The sequence below is a fragment of the Taurulus bubalis genome (genome assembly GCF_910589615.1).
Source record: "Taurulus bubalis genome assembly, chromosome: 1".
Classification (NCBI taxonomy): domain Eukaryota; kingdom Metazoa; phylum Chordata; class Actinopteri; order Perciformes; family Cottidae; genus Taurulus; species Taurulus bubalis.
In genome coordinates this window covers 33,321,172-33,342,331 of record NC_136589.1, presented here as the reverse complement: position 1 = coordinate 33,342,331, position 21,160 = coordinate 33,321,172, and the positions used below count along the sequence as shown (strand labels likewise).

The 21,160-nt window shown below is 42.6% G+C and overlaps 1 protein-coding gene across 1 annotated transcript in view; it reads left to right on the top strand.

The window, feature by feature from the left end:
- Positions 1–21,160, top strand: part of gpc5c (glypican 5c) — a gene marked incomplete at both ends in the record, with an annotated part of 87,571 nt that overhangs the window by 65,084 nt on the left and 1,327 nt on the right. The window contains one exon of the mRNA XM_079227444.1: positions 7,264–7,405. Coding sequence (XP_079083570.1) covers positions 7,264–7,405 — 142 coding nt within the window. The remainder of the gene's footprint in view (positions 1–7,263; positions 7,406–21,160) is intronic.

Below are 21,160 nucleotides of genomic sequence, written 5' to 3'. Positions count from 1 at the left end.
CTCTGTTTTCCCCTCACATCTCACACAACAGAGTTGGGTAGCTGTTGGAACATGCCCTAAGAAAACTGCTGATGTCACTCAAACGGTCAAACATTTAAAACAACATCTCTCTAATTTTCTCAAAGTTCGTTCACACGTACATGCATTACACAAACGCTATCTGCCTCAGCCGGTGCCTGACAGGAGCAGGGTGTGGCCCAACGCCACAGCGTGTTGCTGGGATTGACTCATGGCGGTTACATGAGGTCATCTCAAATAAAGTGTCACTAACCGTTAGCAAGATAATCGACGTGCGCTAGCTTGCAGGGCAGGGGTGTGTGGCTTTGCCTTTGTTTGAAAACATTTTTCAGTATTACTCAGAGCTCGTGGGAGATGTCATCGTTTATTTTCAAAAGTACAAGCAGATTTTTTTAGATTTCATACTGATTTCATGAAGTACAATTACAATTTAGGTCATTGGCCCACGAGCAACGGAACTAGTTAAAAACCGTTGGAGAAAACACAACCATATGGCTACTTAAAACACATTTTGTTTTTGAGATTAAGAAGCAGAGTTTTATTGCATTCCTTGGTTCAAGACCAATCTTTGCAGCTTTGGTCCAGGAACACTTCTGCCTAAATACATAGTCATCCATTTTAAACAGTTTCTGTACTCCTTTAAATAATGTCCAACCTGCATTTTGCCATTGCAACCAAACTTATCATTACCATTCAGTAATTTTACCCCAAGATCTGGCAAATATTGATGTTACATGTGATTGATTTATATGAATTCTCAATGTTAAGATGGGTTCGGCTTGTGTGGCCTTGGCAGAGGTGCATGTGGTCATAAATTAAGTGTGTCTACACATTCCTTAATAGTTGGCATATGGTAATGAGCTGATATGTTGTCAAAATAGAATAACTGCATGTGAGCTGGTGGAGGCCAGTGATCTGTTGAGAATTGAACTTCATCTTTTCGTCGTCTACAGAGTAATATGGATTTCTCATCTCAAAGGCAACAAGGCAAAAGCTCTGTCAGCGGGTTTTTATTGGCTTCATCTTTGACCATGGGAAAGGACAACAGCAGAAAAGCACTTGGCTCACTTGTCCTTTGATTTTAAATTAACTTTTGAATCAGTTCCATTTTCCATGTTTTGGATGGGAATGCAGGTTTTTGCCAGTCCAGACTCTGAAACTACTATTAGTGTCGAGTCCTAAACTTGCTCAATCTTCCAGTCGAAATCTATGTAATTAAGAACTTTCTGGAAACTGGTTGGCCGTGACATCCACTATTAATCCACACAAACAATACATCATATCTGCTCCAGAATCAGCAGCTATGGATGGCTGAGCAGCACTGTTTATCTACAGCTACTTTTGTTTGCTGTCACTCGTATTAGAAGTCTACCTCTCTTTCTCTCCCTCTCTCTCTCTTTCCCTCTCTCTCTCTCCCTCCCTCCCTCCCCGTCACATTAATACTCTGTAAATATATGTATCCTGGCACACATAAATACATACAGTGCTCATACTCAGTCTCTCGGCTGATGTTTGCTTTTGCACAAAAACATTATGTACAGTATGTGAGAGAATGGAGATAATTTGAATCTAAAAGTAAGGACGACTTCCTTCAGCAGACTTTTAACCATTACCACCGTCACTTTTTCCTTCAGTCTCCTCCAGGCTTTCCTTCTCATCTCCTGTTCTCTGTCCACATGTGCAGTTTTACCACGACTGCCCTCAATGAGGTGATACTGTTACACACAAAGGTTATGACTTACGATCCCGTTTCACTAGTTTGACAGCAGTATCCCACATAATACACATGCACAGACGCGTGCACGGACAAACTTACGCAACGACTGCGACAGTTGCAGTATTCATATCCCATCCCTGGTGATCACATTTCACATTTTTACATTTCATAATCCACAGTAGCATCCTGGTTAAGCTGCACACACATCTACACACACACACACACACACACACACACACACACACACACACACACACACACACACACACACTCACAGCCTTGTCTTTCTTCCAAGCTCCTTCCGAAGGTGATTGGTTTCTCCTGGCAGTACTGATTTCAGTGTGACTGGGATGCACTCAAATACATGCAGGAATTCAGATGCTCTCAACCCTGCCCCATCATCCTATAACCGAAAAATGCTTTTGAAATGAAAGAGAGAGGAGAATGAGTTGGCAAGGCGAGAGAAGAACTAGAAAATATTTCATGAGTTGGGATTTTTTTCAAAGCCTTATGGGAATGACTGATTTGTCTTTGGATTTAGGGTAATATCAAAGCAAAGGCTGGCATCTTGCTTTTTCATCTCCTCCAAACTCAGCCCCCTTCACCTGTTTGTAAAACTACAAGCTCAGTCTTCCGGTCCGAGTTCAGTGTTACTCCTTTTTTATTTTCCCCTTCTCTACTTGTGTTTATCTGCCTTTTTTTCCTTCTTGTCTGTCTGTCTGTCTGTCCCTATCTGTTTGTTTAACCTGGCACGGGCAGTTGCAAACCTTAGTTAGATGTTAATCTGAAGTTGCAACACTCCTACACTCTCACATTCCCCTCATTTTTCTTGTTTTAGTTCTTGTATGGTTAGTGGATATGAAATGTCTGATTTCCGTGTCTGAACCACAGCACTAAAGCCTCATGGCCTCACTTTAATCCTGCCAATTATATTTTTTCAGGAAGAAATGTAGTATATCATGCAATCAACTCCCTTACACTGTACATGTAACAGCAGAAACCGGTCCTATGGGATGATGAAGACGTTGAATAAACAGGTAAATTACAGTTCACGAGCCTGCCTATGGACGTCATATTTTAAAGCACATATTTAAGTTTTCTACAAAGTAATGAAATAACTAGTGTACATTTCAATTCACCTGTAAAGGGGAAAAACACCTACATTAAGAATTGCAACATGCTATATCCATTACTGAACAAAGTTCAATATATTTTTGTCAACATGAGCCACTGTCTTAACAGAGAAGTCAGTCTCAGTTGTGATGTGATCAAGTATCGAGTCTGGAGCTGCGTCATAGACTGGGGTTGTGTCCAAAAAATCCAATAGTAACATGCTATTTAATACGCAATATCAATATGTGAGATGTCATAAACCTTAGTATGACACATATAGAACACGATTTGCATACTAAATCTGTTGAAATATTCCAGTATGCATCCACTGGACACAATGCCAACAATATAATATCCAACAATGCATTGCTGGCTCTTTGATAACTTTCACAACAAACAATGGCGGAGAGATTGTAATGTCAAAAACAATTAAATTTAAGTGTAAGTATGAGATTACACTTTAATAGGCGTCATGTATTTTTACATCAGTTCAGCTCACAAGTCATGTCCTGGTCCCCATAGTTACGCGATCCAACCGGCAAGGAGGCTCTCAGGAAGTGGTGTCGCGAGTATAGTATAGTTTGTTTAAAAAGATACAAACTATTGTTCATTCACTCAAAACTATGTTGAAGACAGTATTCATGTTGAATATAGTGCGTAGTGCAGTGAATGAAAGGGAGACGGAGTTTGTTTTCTTTTCTCATACCAAATGAGCTTTATTCTATTGTAGTGGTGAAACACAAGATGTACCCCTATACTCAGAACAGCTCGCAGTGTCATCTCTCCCAATTCACTGTCTATGGAGCAGTTCCACACTTGATGACGTCACACATTTGAGTCGAAGCACCCAAGTTTTGGGGACTTGGGAGAGAGTTGTTCACATTTGCAACTATGTTGGACTGTCACTGTCTTAGAATTGCATGGACGTAGTTCCCCTTTAAGAGCTGACGTGATTATTTTATTGTGAAGCATGTTCTCTCTATAAATAGTTGGTTCTGAAACAGCACAGCTCTATCGAATGCACCAGCGTGGTGAGAGCGAGCATTGTTGTGCAAGTCAGACTGAGAGAAGGCAGAGCCATGTGAGAACGAAGACTTCTGTCCCTGGGAGGTTAAAAAGATACAAGTCTGCTTCTATTGAAATAGTCTTCACATTTAGCTGACATACATTACATTTTGTGTTTGAAAATAACTTGCACAGCTGAGCATGTAATGTATAACCTGCTTCGATTCAAAAGAAGATTTAGAAAACTGGGGGAGAAAAAAAGCCAATTAAAGAAACACAGTCAAGGCACTCATTGAAACCCAGAGCTGGTCCTCAGTGCAGCAGCAGTCAATCAAAAAGCAGGTGGGAGAGAGAATATTAACTGCACATTATGCATTCAACGCTGTTTAAGAACTCATATTGGAATGTCTATATAATAATATATATATGTAGCCTCTCTCTTCCTTTAGCTTGGAGACAAATTAGTTGTGCTTCTTCACTATGCTTTGGGAATACCACAGTTAAGTTTCCTGTGTGTTACTTTTTAAAAAGAAATTTGAACAGAAAGAAATAACAAAAAAAAACACTGGCAGTTTCACAGTCAAAACAAACTGCATTGGACCGCAGCCATACAACAATTCTACCACGACCCGAGTGTGGTTTCCACAGCGACGACGCCTTAATTGATTCCTTTCTTTAATTACCATACTTTAAGGACAGCTGGGGCAAGCAGCATTGTGTTAAACGTCCCCTCGACGGCACAGTTATTAGCTCGATACCCAAGTGGTTATCTGGTTGGTGTTAGTACACACACTGTGCTGTTCAGCAGAGCATTTCCTCCGAAACTCATTGCATATATTTAGTTGCTTTACATAATAAAAAAGGATAATAGGTTTATCGTGGTTGCTGTCCAGAACCGAGGAAGATGTTTTCTCTCTTTTTCTGTCTTTATCTTCCATTATTACTCCCTTGCAGGCACGCTAAAATATTTGGATGGATGCAGTGGATAGATACTTACATTTTAGATCACTGTTTTTGCACATTAATCATTGTGATGTTTTAATAAAATTTGCAAAGCGAGGCTTTTTAGTGTGTCTCCAAATCTGTCCCTAAAGCAAGGTTTTATCCTTCTTCTAACACTGATCACATTGCAGCCTCAAAACAGGCAGAGTAAGTGCAGGAAACACACAGAGCCTGTCAACAGGTTCTAATATGAGTCAATCCATAACTAAATGTGCTACTGTAACCAGCATGTCATATTGTTCTCATTTATTCTTAGTAATCCTCTAGTACTTAACTGTCCATCTATGACAACTGAGCTCTCCAGCAATTGGCAATGGCTTTCTTTTCTCTTTTTGCGGTGAGCATAAGTAATATGTTTCCGCTGCTTCCATTAAACGGCCCTCTCCAGTTTCATGAAGCCGGGCCTTGTGTTATGGTTGTACGAGACTCATTTCACTGTAGCACTCGTTTCACTCACTTAGGACAGAGAGAGAGGGGGCGCTTTCACATTAAGTAAAACTGGAATGCGCGACTTATGTAGTAATGTATTACAATATCAAAAGTACCCATTTTGTGTCTCCTCTTCTACTCGCTCACTTGCAGATTATGGTTATCACTGCTCTGGTAAGCATGACAGAAAGAATACACATATTCATAAGTACTTTTCTGATGACTTTGACACCAGTTGAACTGTCACAGAATTACCACTGGCAGTCATACATCAACACTGTCCAAGTTTTGTGGGATCCTCATTTTTTCTATTTGTCAGTTTCTACTTTGTCATATTCTTTCAAGTATTCTCTCCACTGCTAGGAAGTTCTGGAGTGAAATATCTCATCAACGACTGAATGGCCATGATATTTTGTACGAATATTCTTGGTTCTCAGAGGATCAATCTTGGTGACTTTGGTCCACCAAGTGGTTGATATTTTTGGGTTTGTTGGAAATGTCATGACACATATTGAATGGATTGCTATGACATATAGGCACAGATATGTGTGGTCCCCAGACGATGTATCCTAACTATGGTGCTCCCCTCACTTTTCATTTTGCACAAGCCAAAAGTCGTAATTTGTCCAGAACCTTTGTTTATGCAGGCATCACAATGTCTGCATGCTGATGTTAACATTTAATTCAAAGGAAAGCATGAACTTGTTTAAGGATTGTAACTTACAGTGATTTGTGCAATGTCAGTTTACATTTATAGATCATTAAATGTTTATTTTGGGGTGTTGAAGGCTCAGATGACAACTGGTTAAATGTCACCTTTTGCTGTCAGGTGTGTTGAGTGATAGGTAAAGTCAGATGTCAATGGAAAGGATATTAGTCATCCCATGACACCCCAAACCCCACCCCCATTCCTCCCACCCACCTCTCAACATGTCTTTAGTGGTTGTTGCCTCCATATGAAGGTTAGCTGTACCAGCATTGATCTTGTCAGCTTCATCAGGAATGTTTAATAGTGTGTGTGTGTGTGTGTGTGTGTGTGTGTGTGTGTGTGTGTGTGTGTGTGTGTGTGTGTGTGTGTGTGTGTGTGCATGCGTGCATGTGTGCGCGTATGTGTGAGTACAACCTGAAGCATGGACAAAATGAGCAAACTGTGTTGGTCTCTGTAGTTCCACATATTCAACAAATCTGGAATTCAGACCACTTTCTTACCCTCATACTCCAAAGGATCATTTGTTGTTGAGTGACGAGAGCTTCTTGTCAGACATAGTGTGATGGAACAAAGACCACCTTGACAGCAGTAAGGACCAGCAGGTGGTCCAATTAGTTGGCCCCATGCTGAGAGGGGCGAACATCATAAGGAGTGGTGCTTCACACTGCAGGCTGAGAAAATCTTCATGCAGAACGACGTTAGAGTACATTGTGATATGGTTTCTATAGGTCCATGTGTTGATTACAGTTAAATGCACGAGCAAAGGGAAAAGACATTCTCACAATTCCCATACAAATGAACCATACACCGAAAAGATGACCGGTGTTACAATATTGTGTCATTTATTTGTTTTCCCGTAAACGTCGACAAGTAAAGTATAAAAACTCTTTAATCAGTGCTCCTCTTAAAATGTGCTTGTAATTAAATGCAACGCGTCAACTCACAACCCAGAGCCCTCCCTGTGCACCGCTCCACACTGCTCTTCTGTTCCTCCCAGATGCTTTGGAGCATCTGCTGTGCCCTTGCTGACATTTACAGGGATTGATATGTCGAGCAGGACACACATACAGACAGAGCCATGATGTTCCACTGAGAAACACGCGACCGCTTACTGGTTGCGAGATCTATAATGTGCTCTGCAAATGTTTTTCACGTTTGCAGTTTAGCTGTCTGTGTGACCGACACAAGACAGTGTTGTAAACATAGCAAAATTGACATTCCACATAAACCAGTGTGTGATAAACCTCCCATTGCTGTGTTTGTGGTTCAGGATACCCAGGAGAGGTTTCCAAAACTGGGCCAGATGGAGGCCTGGGATGAGCTGGGCAGTGGGGAAACAGAGGAGGGCAGCACCACAGACTGTGATGATGAAGATGGATGTCAAGCCTCAGGAGACGGTCAGGACCAGAGCTGTAAGTAACACATGCCCACGTCTACATGCACAAACACTCACATATTCCTCTATTCATTTTGTGAAATGCGTTTCCTTCACTTGGCTCATAACAACCCTACTCTTTGTATCACCCACGTTCCACATGACGTCAAAACCAATCTTTGTGGAGATGTATCATCTCTCTCTTATTATTTTAATTGTGTTCTACTTTCAGTAACCACACTTTATGCGCTGTATCACCAAGGACAGATCTGTCTCTCACTCTCTTTTCTTTATCTCAGTGAGCATTGAATTGTTTTCCACAAAGTCACTTATTCATGCACCTCCTACATGGCAAGAGAAGTGTACTTTGAAACCCATTTTCCAAGCCAACGTCGCCTACTGTATCCCCTTAGGGCTGCAGTAAAGGTTGTGGCACATGAGGTTCCTCAGATCCTGAGGAACAACAAGCCAGTTTAGTTCAGTGGGCACACACACACACACACACACACACACACACACACACACACACACACACGCGCAGTAGTGAGGAGGTGTTGGGGCTTGCGTCGGCTTTTCATGGAAATTATTTGATCTCCTGCAGAAGCTTCTTGTTAATTATCCCTAATTATCATGTTGCTTTTTTTACACTTACACAGTAAAACAAAGTTGTTGACTGTGAAGTACTTTTCTTACTAGCATGGAGAGATTAGAGAGGAACGTGGAGGAGCAAATATGGACTCATACATATGCTATAGCAGCAGGTGCCCAGTTCACGATGCGAGTTACAAGATGTGTCCATGTCCAAACAAGCAGACAGGCAATCACAATAAAGACTGGCCCGGTGTTACGATCCTACATGGAGTAAATTGAGCCTCTTTGGCTTCCCCAATTCCTCTACAAAACTGCAGAAATGCAAGATGCTGATTCAGCAGTCTCTCCACAAGTAACATGTACCTTGTTCATTTCACGTGTAACATGCTAAATATCAAATCAGCATTGTACTTATGTAAAATGCATTATGCCTGATGCAGTTTTAATGGACTACTTGCATCGGATTTAGTACTGCAAGTAAATTATAAACAGCTAAAATCTTAATATAAGGTATTAGCCACTGCAATGTACGAGGGAGAAAAAAATTATACTCACAAGGCATCAGGGCTCTAAATCAGCATATCTTAAAACTACAGGTCTAGTTTTACCAAAGGGTAGCGAGAAGGCTATCCACACCACAATGTAGCTGATACACCGATCAATAGCCATTACGTTCCTTGTTCCACACAGCTCTGAACAGGTCCTTTCTGCCCTGCTCCTTGTTGTGATGTGGATAAAACCTAGCAGCCTTTCTTAGAGTTCTGACAGCAGCAGCAGTATCCCAACAGCAGGGGATAATCAATCAAAACCACTGTCTGAGATTTACAGAACAAAACTCATTAGTCTGTGCTCAAAGTATAAATCCATATCCTGGTGAGCCCTGCTGCCTGTACAGCTGTCCTTTAGCCTCCAAAAGAATATTGTTCATCCAGTAACAAATTCATGCTTCTTGGAAAGGTGTGATTGGCCTATTGGGATCTATAAAGACGAATTACTGCATTGGCCTTAGTATGAGACAACACTGACTATTGACAGTCATTCACTTCTCTCAAGACTGATGCCGAGAGCTGGGCAACACTTGTCCTGTGCTGCTAGGTTCACTCTTGGCATGTAATTCATTTACACCAGCCAGGCCTGGCTTTTTTAACTCGGCTGTGGCAATTTTCAATGCTTTCTTGTAGATAATGGAAATAAGCATTCTATAATTTATTTGTTCAGTCACATGCTATAGTCACACAGTCCCTTGTTTTCCAGATTTACATTATATTAAAGGGGAAGTCATCTTAAAAAAATAAAAAAATAATAAATCTCTCATTCTCTTATCACTTCAGAAATATTAGTTAAACTGTTATGGATTATCCAAACATCACATTGGCGATTGTAAATTGGAATTATTTAGTTGAATGAGGCTGAAATGAGCTATTGGAGCAAGAGGCATATTTTACCTCCCATCTGTCTGTGCACTTGTTTGCTTCTGTTCAGCTGTGGCATAGCTCCCAAAGCCCATGTTAAAAGGGGGCATGACCACCCACTGTTGCGCTTAGAGAGACTTCATTACAGAGCTAATGAACAGCGCTAATCAGCAGAGAACAGACTCTCTGTCTCTATCATCACTCAGATGTGATGGAACTTCTGCAAGTCTTACTCAGGAGATGGGATCCATGCGTACAGCCTTCTGCAAACTGAAAGCATGTTTAAGAATGCAGATGCTGATGTTTCTACATACATACAGTTCAGTGGCGGGCCGTGCGTTTTCGACCTAGGCCTTCAGTGCCATACAGTCCACATCAGGGGCGGGTCAGACCGACCCACTCAATACGGCACGCTGCCCAATACACGACGAGTTCATACAGACTGTCATGTGTGGACAGCAGACGCTCACTTTGCTATACGGACATTTTGTTGCACTATTACGGGCATGGAGGGAGGTCACGCGGGGTGTGTGGACTGACCTGTGGAGCTATTTTAACCACTTTGACGAGAGAAAAAAAAGCGCTTTATTGACGGTTACTTAAATTGTAGCAATTTAAATGAAGTTAAACAACCATGTGGTTGCGGAGATAATTAAGGTGCCGTTTTTAACAACGTTTTTTTAAAAACGTTTTTTCGAAAACGAGGCGCTGGGGCCTTTGTGCGCAAACAGCGGAAACTCCGTGGAGCTAGCCTCCAGCCTCGAAAAATAATTATAATAAATGTAGTGTATTTGTGAAAAACAATTACATTATAAAATAGCTATAACTTTGTGATTCTGTTTAGGCCAGCAGAGAAGGCTTAGCAGCCCCTGACGGCCCACCACTGATACAGTTAGTTCCTAAGTAGGCAACCAAATGAAAAATGAGCACAGTGTTACTATTTGTTGATAACCGGCTACATAAAGGATCCCAAAAGAGTTGTAAAAGTCACATTCTTTTCCAAATACTCCAATTAGCTCTCCACTTCTAAAAGAAAGTACAGTCTGATTGCATGATGTCATGCCTGTTTGATCGTGGTTCAAATCCCACTCATCTTGCCTGAAGACATCCTAGTGTTCTTTGTGTACTAAATAAACAAGGCCTAGTGATGTATGAACTGCCATGACCACATCCATGAACAGGAGAATAAATCAGTAAATCTTTAATGAACCATATCATTTCTCTTCCCCTGCAGCAATGAGAGCCTCTTCTGTGGTGCATTTTGTGGCGTGACTATGGCTTATTAACTCTATTAGCCCGGGAACACTTAAGGCTGCTCCTTCCAAAGGAGCTATTCATTTGTAACTATAGCTCATTAACGTATTAATCTCTAAAAGACCCACAGTGGCACTTTAGACCACTATCTCTCCATTAGGAAGAGACTCCAAATGTCTGTGCATCAAAAGGTAGGTAAGTACTTTATTTGTCTGTCTGCTTCCGTGAGCCCAGCAGCCGTATCTGAGTGTCTGGCAGAGTAGGCGCATGTCTTTTCTGTCCTGGCCTTTTGTGCAGATCTGGGAAAACAGAGAAGAGATATTATTTTGATCTTTTACGGATTTTTGTGAAACTTTTAGGATCAGGAAATAGTTTAGAATGGAACATGGGAGATTAAAAAGCATATTCCCACTGCTAAACCTGTTGTATTGGACTGCAGTATAGGTGTTGTTAGTGCTGTTGTAGGGGAGTCATAAACACAAACATGTAAACCATATCAGAGGAGGGAGAGAAGTAAATGCATGGGTAAACACTTCCTGTGATTGAGCCGGAGGGATGCGCTGCGAAAAAGTGTGAATCGCACAGCCATGAAGGTACAATTCTCTTTTGGTAACAAACACCATCTGTCAGGCACACTTGTGAGCTCATCAAGAAAGTGAAGACACCTCCGGCATTGCTCACACACTCTGCACTCCAGTGGCTAAAGCTCTCTATTAGCTTGAAGCCACTGGCGATGATTGTCGTTTTTTGCCATGCTGTCAAAGAACATAATCGTCTAGATATGACAAGATGGAAAGATGTACCAGTCAATCAGTGTTCTTCTGTTATTCCTGAGCAGAAGGACAAATATATTAACTTTTCTTGTCTCTCCTTGCATACCCCAAGGAAACAGCTGGCTCCAAGTGTGTGTGTGTGTGTGTGTGTGTGTGTGTGTGTGTGTGTGTGTGTGTGTGTGTGTGTGTGTGTGTCTAAATCTGAACCCCAAGGGAAAGTAAACTCTGAACACTATTTTAAATTCACAGCTGCTAGTTTAGTGGAATTTTTTTATAAGAAAATGGAGTGTAATGCAAGTTGTGAATTCTTCCTCTACATACTATAGGCACACACACACACACACACACACACACACACACACACACACACACACACACACACACACACACACACAGAGAGAGAGAGACATTCAAAGACATTTAAAGAGGTGGGTTTGTATGGCATGAGAAGACTCCAATCAGCAGATTTTGAATTTAAGGCTGAAGGGCACCGGTGCAAAATTTGTTCTCCCCATCTATCAATGTCCAGTGTAATATGCAGTATATATTCACTATGAACACTTGTATAACAAACTTCTGTATTCCTTTGCACCACTTAGCAGTTCAAAAGACTGCATAGTCGTGTAAAGATAATGACCTTGAACCTGACCTTGGTACAGTGATTCAACTTTGACACATATGCATCATGATGCTCACGGCTTGCTGGTGTTTTTGCACCTGCATACGAAGGCATGGAGAGAACTTCTCCCCAAAGCCGAAAAAGACCATAAAGGTGTGTGGCAGCTGTTCACCCTGGCAGGGGAAGAACATTCCTGAAATGAACGGCTGCTTTTTCATGATATGGCCAACCTACACCAGTGTTAGCAGGATTACACTGGATCGACCCCAAGCCCACTGCAGCTTGCTGTGGCCCTGGACGTGGCACACACCTGCCTTTCACATTAGAAAATGTGCATGCTGGCGAGATGAGTGGAGCTTTAGGGTGATGTGCAGCAAATTGGGGTCTGAGAGAGGACAGAAGGTCAGAAGTAGAGGTGAAAGAAAACGTTTGAGACAGTTGCAACAATGGAGGGGTAATACCAGAGAGCATTATGATGTGATTCTACAGTACAAGATGGAACAGAGGCAGGGACGTCTAATATGAGAATACAATGTTCAGGGCTCCGGTTCAGAGAGGACGATTGCAACATACAAACCAATGATTCAATCTACCGTGAGAGACAGGAGTTAAGCTGATGGGTGGGGGATTTGGTACTTGTGTACCCTGCCAGGTTGGGTAGAACCAATCCCAACCCCTTGATCTTCCAATACTAGGTCCTGGACTGAGCCGGGTCCCCTTGGGACTGGCGTGCATAGAGGCCGGCTGGCCAGCAGATGTATTGGCTTTGTCCCGGCGCGGATATTACCAGTAGGACTGCCATTTCCCTTAGCCTTTCATCTGGAGCTCAAGGAGCTGAGAGAGAGCTCCGGAGGGCAGCATAGGGTTGGAGAAGAAGGAACAAGAGGATCAGAGACAGCTTTGCTGGACAGGAAGACGGTCTGGTTTGTGGAGGAATGTGGGAGGAGTGAATCACATTTTCACTCAGATATGCAGAGTCATCTATTTTTTCTATGTGACGTTGTGATATTGCGTAATTTTAAACACGTCTCTTGACAGAATCTGTGAATGATTTTGAGAAATTTCATTATCATGAAATGAATATGGGGAAAGACATTCTCCAAACAGAACTGATACAGGGATAATCCTCGAGACTAATATGTGCCCAAACCCATTTGTTAGCACTTAAACTACGCAACAGATTTTCTATTTTATTATAATCACTGTATAACCCATTTTTATTGTATATTTTCACATTTGTGATCAACTGTATCCCATCCCGTTTTATACCATCTTCCACCTTTCTTTTCAGTGATCTACTTTTTCTTCCTTACTTGGCATTTTCTGCCCTGTGGTTTTTATGGCACTTTGAGAGCATATTAGCTTGAAGGGCTCCCTCGGCACGTGGTCATCAGAGGAGAGTGGTTCTCATTAGCCAGCGTCATCATTTCCTTTCCAAGCAGTATCAGTGAGGCCTTTATGATTGAACCTCTCCAGCACACCTTTGGGGCGTTTTCGAAACACTAAGGATCTCTGGTGTGGCAACAGGTTATAAACTAAAGGAAGTGGTGGGAGTTACTACCTCGAAAGTTAGTGAAAAGGAATTTTGTACGGTTGCTATGAAGTTTACCAGCAAAGGAACAAGGAATGCTAGCAACTCAGTGCTCTGACACCGTATAGCCACATAAAAGCCTTAACTACAGTAGCGCAGAAGTAGCTGTTATTCACTAATATAACAAGAAATCCTGAAAACATGTGGAGATTTCCAAGTAGTAAGTGCCATTTTAAAGATGGTGTCCAGACTCATAAAGTGTTCCTTATTGAAAGCTGCAAATTCAATAGCTATGACTTGTATTTTATTGTGTGCAAAACACTCTTGCACACCCCCCTTCCACCATGGGGCCCCAGTCAGGCTTTGACTTAACCTTTGGGTTGTCATTGGGACCAATTTAATCAGTAGTGAATAGATTTTGGAAATAGTTTGTTGCTTGCTACACACACTAACGGGCAGACCTACAGCTGAGCGACTGGCCCTTGTTTATTTGAGCTTAATTAATGCCCATATCTGGGCTTCTCTGCTTGGGGTTGGGATGGGGAATGGGTGGGAGAATGGGGGAGGGAGCTGAGCTTCGTGAGTGACCCACTTGACTTTCTTGATTCGTCTGGAGCCCGGCCCCGACTATAGCACAGAAACTGGCATTCCTTCTGTAACTCAGCACTGAGCAAATAAAGGCAGACATTCCACTGATATTGAAAAATACAGTAGAAGGATAAGCAGGGATGAGTCTGATCCTCTTTGTCTCAGCTCAGCTTGGTATGCAGGGATAAATACAGACTAGGAGAGAAAGCATGGAAGGACTTGGAGAGGGATTTTCCCAGACAGGTACTTCTATCTCAAACTGAAAAGATGCAAAAAAGAAAAAAAAAAGATGCAATAGCAAAACCACGATCAGAGTATCTGTTTCAGATAGCAGACGTGCATTAGCATTGCACGAATGGTCAGATAATGTAGGTTGGAAGCAAGGAGCCAATTTTTGCATTGACTGCAGTGTGAGTCTGTGTGCGGCCGTATATATATGTGTATGCATCAAAGCGGTGTGCATGCAGGACAAGTCACTTCATTAAAGTGCCTGTCCTATTGACCAGTGTTGAGAGACAAATCCCCTATCCCTTATCCATAATTGATGTGGCAATTAGAGCTGAACCTGGGACAGACTGTCAGGCCGGAGGACTGGAAGGGGGCTGACCTTTCACTGCTTCAGCTGATTACAGATCAGACGGGAAGGGCTACTGACAGAAGACTTAGACACTTATGCATCTGAGTAACTCGATTCTAAAACTGCAGTCAGTTACGCAACCATGAGTTTACATCAAAGTATTTGACTCGCCCCCTCAAAATCAAACATTTATAACATCACAACTTCTTTTTTTTCTATCCCACACAGATTTCTGACTTTGAAGTTGAAAAGGCAAGTATCACTTAGATTAGTTTAATACCGCGCAGGCTAGTCACGTGAAGCAACACAAGACTGCATTCCATTCTCTGCATTTTACTTTTGTGTGGGCACTGCTGCTGCTCGACGGTGTCACTGAGCAGGCATCCAAAAGACGGTTTACGTACACTCAAGCCTCTTTTTCGTACTTCCGCCCTGACAGCCTTAAGTGTCACTTGAACATCAACAGCAAGCTCTGAAGGGTTGAGTGTGTCAGTGGCTTCAATTGGCTCAAGGAAAGACTGCACACAATATCGTAGGGAGAAACTGTGAAAGCATCCAACTTGAGACTTATGTATGCACTGCTTGGCTGATTCCAGTGGGCAGGGTAGGGATCCATATGTAAAATGTTTTGTCAGGAGACACACACGGTGACAGCGTGACTGCTACCTGATGTGCACGTCCTGTTGACTATAATGGATAGCTATGACGTGGGGGCGTGCCATGCATGTGCGCGAAAGAGCAAAAGAATATGAATGTGAGTTTACCTCTGCGCCTTTCACACTTCTCTGTCTGCAAGGACGACCCGACAACTGCCAATGCGAAGAAGCATCTGGTGTTTGAGTGCACGCAGGTGGAGTGTTAGGGGTGTGTTTGTGTGTGACTGAACACTTATATCATCCAAAATGTGGTGTGTGCGCGCATCTGTGTGTCAGACTGCGGGGTTGTACTGGGCCTTTAACTTGCTCTCTTGCATCGAGGCTGCTTTCTCCTCAGGATTCCCCTCCATCTTGAGACTCTGTCACATTGACTGGTGGAGGTCACTGTCCTCCCAGGGCCCCTTTCGCCTATTTGTTTCTGTGTGTATGTGTTTGTGTGTGTCTATAGGGGAGTAAATCTTAATCTTGCCAAGGAGCTTAATAGTCTAGCACAGCCAAGAAACACACTGGGCAGATTCCATTGCACTTATCCCTGCTCTGGAGTTGCCATGCTGCTATGCCCGTTGCTAGGTTAGCTGCAGGCTAATGTGTACCCCACCGGTGCCCCTGTATTTTTCCCCTTTAACCCATTGTGGCCTGCCAGGCACCCTGTACCAAGCCCCATATAGGTTGCCTGTGAACCGGAGGGACAGTTCCCAGACAAATGAATGTGTGTGTGTGTGTGTGTGTGTGTGTGTGTGTGTGTGTGTGTGTGTGTGTGTGTGTGTGTGTGTGTGTGTGTGTGTGTGTGTGTGTGTTTCTTAGAAAAGGGAATAGGGAGATTAGTTTGACGGGGCGAGGAGCCCCTGTCTTACATGACACCACATAGAGAGTGAGTCGTGGACAAAAACAGCACAGAGATGGATGGCTATGAACTGTGTGAATGCATCCTTCCCTTCTCTCCATCCTCCAACCTTACCCCTCTTTGTAAGAAAGTGTGTGTGAACGGAGATAAGAAAATGTTAAGAGTGTTGAAGGTGAATGTCTGTGAGTGTGTGGGAAAGAGTGAAAGAGTAACCTTAAACCTTGTTTTTAAAGAAGTGACCCAGAGAGTTTTAGCATTCTCAAGCTGTACCAAACAATGTCTGGACACCCATGATCCATGGCCTCCAAGATCAAGAGCAGCATTGGCCTTTTATTGGTGTCCAAAGGTCTGATTAGAGGCTGACTGATAACTCTGTGTCCTTGTAATGCTGGCTTTACCAAAGAATAAGAAAGGACTTGTGCATGGGACATGTATTCAAGTCTTGTGTTGTGGGAAAATGATGATAGTGCTCAACCACCAAGGAGTAAGAATGGCCACTGCATGGATCGTTTAAGTCCCCTATGTATCAGTATTGTATAACCCATTACAGCCCAAATAAGGGCCATCAACACAGCTTATCTACACTAAGTATATGACATTATGAGGGTGAAATCTACGATCCTACAATTTTAGAATGTCTTTGAAATATGAGCTTATTATAAAAGATAGTATAGGAACATTGCCCCATCTCTCTCTCTCTCTCTCTCTCTCTCTCTCTCTCTCTCTCTCTCTCACTCTCTCTCTCACTCTCACTCTCACTCTCACTCTCTCTCTCTGGAAACAAAGTGCCTCTCTCAAAGGGATGGATGACAGGTAGCAAACATCTGGCAAAGGTTACACATCAGGTTCGATTAGAGGAGAATACTCTGTTCCTGTTAATGACGGAGGCTAATGGTACACATCTTTTCTACTGACTTCACTGCATTTGAAAAACGGTGAGCTGGCTCCAACGCTTCACAGACATATTGGCTATTGCATAAAGATCTTGTTTTACAGCAAATAGGGATTGATCTAGCGGATCAACAGTGTCATTATTCAGCCGCTTGGCAGAGCTGTCCCAGGAGAGTAACAGCTGCTCGTGCACACAAGTCTTGAACTTATGCTGGAAAACAAGCACACAGTGTGGAGAGAGGCGACTCGCCGATCTCAGAACAGTCTCACTACTAATTTCAAACAGCACGTCCGTCAGCAAATATGCAAGCACCATGGGCATGCGTAAATGTTTTTACGGCTGTGTGCATGCTCACATTTATGTGTCTGCCTGTGTGAGTGAAAAAAAAAAAAATGTCAAAGGTCATCTCTCTTAATGAAACATTGCTGTGAGGCAAATCCAGTGGCCTTGTCAAAACGCAGGCCCCTGAGCTGCTTTACAACCCCGTCTCCCTCCCCCGCATCCGTCTCCCATCAACCGCTTAGCAGGGAGAAGACCCTGAAGGTCAAGGCAGGGAGGGAGGAAGATGGTGAGAATGAGAGTGTGGAGGAAGTTACTGACCTACACCACACTCCCTCGATGTGCCATAAATCAAACCTCCACCTTCTGACCGTCTCTATAATTATACGCAGCAGGCAGAAGAGTGAAAACTGCCACCGGTGCTTTCGAGCATATGATAAACAGGTCTTCCATTCACCGATGTAACTTCTGTGTGTGGTCAAGTTACGCTGGACAGCAGTCGGTTTCAGTGTAATTAAACTGAGTCGCTACATCACAATTCTTGATTCAGTGAAATAGAAAATCATGAAGACAATTTAATTGAGTAGAGCACCTATGTATGTTTGTAATGACTGTAAATCAGTGTTGACACTGGAAAAGTTGCCTCGTCATCTTGACAGCATACAGTGTGGCAACTCGCTAAGCCCCAGTATACAGTAGCACCATTCCTCGCTGGATTACAGCTCTGCAGCCAGTGCCCATGCAAGCTTGCACAACACACAAAACCACACAACACAAATGGACCATAGTTTCCAGGGTTAACTCGGCTGACGTATCCCATAATAAACCCTTTGACCCAGCTGCCCCTGTACTGCTCCTCCCAATGAGTGTATGAGTATGCTTTTGTGCGTGCATGTATGTTGTGTGCATTTGTGTTGCATGCATATATTATTGTCCACAGTATATATGACATGTTTAGGAAAAGAGAGATTAAGTCCTATCAGTTGAAGACGGAGGGAGGATTGTTTGTGTCTTCCCTTTGCATCGGTTTAATCCGTGTGGCAGCAGTGTGCTGGCTAACCAAAAGAACCACGGAGGAAGAGGAGGAAGAAGAAGAGGAGGAGGAGGAGGAAGAGGAAGAGGAAGAGGAGGAGGAGGAAGAAGAGGAAGAAGAGGAAGAGGAGGAAGAAGAGGAAGAAGGAGAGGAAGGAGAGAGAGAACATGAGAGAACAAAAACATGATGGCCAACACGTTTTTGATTCCTCCCCCTCACCTTCCAACCCTTATTCCTTCCTCCCTTCCTCTCTCGCTCACCTTCCAACCCTTATTCCTTACTCCCTTCCTCTCTCACTCCCCTCCCGTCCCTTCTCTTGGCCAAAGCCTGAGGTCCACCTCTTCTTCAGTGCTGTGGACGGGCTTGTTTAGAAGCAGCTGTTGTTGCTCCTTGGCCAATGGGAAATGGAGGCTCCACCAAACACACAATCTGCCCATATGGAGCGGCATTAGTGGCAAAGGATACTCAGCACCATTTCTCACACTCACAGCCAACACAGAGGTCAACAAGGTGTCAGAAGACAGAACATCCCTCTCAAGCTACAGACCGGGGTTGAGCTGTGTTGCTCCCCTGTACTCTACGTGTAGTTACTGCAGTCTATATCAGATTGGATGTTCAGACAAAGTGACATGATCCCCCCATCCTCTTCCTCTCCATGACCCTGTTTTCACTGCAGCCTTTAATGGCAAATGAAACCTACCACAATCCGTTCTTTATACTAGAATAGGGTCCACACACTCCATTACACACTTCCCAGACGTGAAGGTCTGTCATCTTGACAGACCTCGCACTCCAGTTCTATTTGTCTCTCGGGTTTCTGGCACTTAGTTTTATCTCTGACACTCTTTGTTGCCTGTTATAAAGCTTTTTTACCAATCAAATCGCATTTGTCTGGTGGCGAACATATGTCATTGACTGTTGTTGTTATGATTAGAGAAGTATGTGCCATTACATAGCCTTGAAGTCGCCCGGGTTGAATGATTCCATCTGCCTTGGTAAAAGTGACGATGGATCTTCATCCTCACACTGAAAAGGCAAACTAACTGTTTTCCTCCCCGAACCCTCTCTGTCATCTTTCACTCAATCCCACTCTCTGTTTTTCTGATCCTCCCCCACCACCATCATATTTTGGGGATTTAAAAATGAGCCAGTTTATGAAGCACGGCTTAACTGCTAACATTTTCTCATTGTGACAACAACATCACATTCCATGATCATCCTGCCCTTCTGATTCATTCCTTTGGACCTCAAGTTGCTTGTAAATAAATACGGACAAGACCATACTCTTTTTGTTAAGTTTCTACTGCTTCTAATGTTCCGTTTTTATAACTTTAACAATGACATTATTTAACTATTAGTAGGTGAAAATGGAAAAAAAAAAAAAAATCATGAAAAACAAACTCTGGGACTCAATTGGGTTCAAATGCACGCACGGCTGAATCAGCTATGTTTACAAATCACAGAGAAGAACCTTTAAATATTTTTGATTTTTTTTTCCAAGATACCGAAGACACAATGCATTATTGCATTACCTACATTTTCTGTATAAAATGATAAGTCTTAATGTGTATTCTCCCCCATCTTATTGTGGAGTACTTTCTTTAGAGTATGTGTGGTGTTAGTGTGTGTGTTGCACCCTTAAAACGAACTGTCCACAAACACGTCCTTCTTCGGTTTGCAACTTTTATTAAAACAATATTTAATATTTCAGGGCGTTACATGTGATCTTTGGTTTATAAATACATGAATTGGCAATGGAAAGTAAATGAGACATAAGGTAAATTACACAGACATCTTTCATGTATTCTCTTTTATGCCCCTCCCAGCTGGTCGGCACTCGAGGCAATTATCTAGTTTGACTTTGCCTTCACATGGTCGGATGATTAGTTTAATGGGTATTGACTGTCAGTCTTGTAACTTCACTTTATTGCATCCAATGTGTTATATTTTCAAAGATCACAATGCATTCCACATTGCCTACCTTTCTAAATGGAAACAAAACAACTTCGAACAAGTTGTCAGTGCTGTCGTCAATGCCATTATTGGCTGTTCTGGCAAAGACCTGCTTCATTAATTAGCCAGTTGGTTAGCCTGCAGTAGAGTAGTGTTGGTGTTGTGTTGGCCCATTCAAATGCTGTCTCCCTGATGAGATGCAGCCTATTTCCATTGAAACAATAACAGCAGTCTGATTTGGGATAAATGATGTCTTTGTCTATTGTCAACGGAACAACAAAAACCATTGGCTCGAAAAACCCTCCTCTGTCTAGAGCCCGGCCGAGCCCTATCCACTCAGGCATACACATGCACGCACACAAACCCAAATGCACAATTGGGATGGGCTGATATGTGTTTTCATACTCATTTGAACATGCCAGGTGTGAAAGAAAAAAAATACTATTGGTTGACAGATTTAAATGAGCAATACATGATGTACTTTAATGTTGGTGAAGAAGTGATTTAGTTAGGTATTTAAAATAGATTTGATATGGTTATATCATTATATAATATCTGATAACTCCACACGCACCTGGCCGTCAAGTTGCTTGGCGGTCAAGTCACCACATGGGGAACTATTTAATTAGACAACTGAATTCTAGACAGATCATTTTACTCACGCTGGTGGGAAACACAAACGTGGTCTGTTTTTGTGACATTGACAGCTTAAAGAGACATGTTTTGACACTGGGCTTTGGCACTGTCAGTACTGGTGATAACTAGCTATCACAACACACAGTCCCATTAT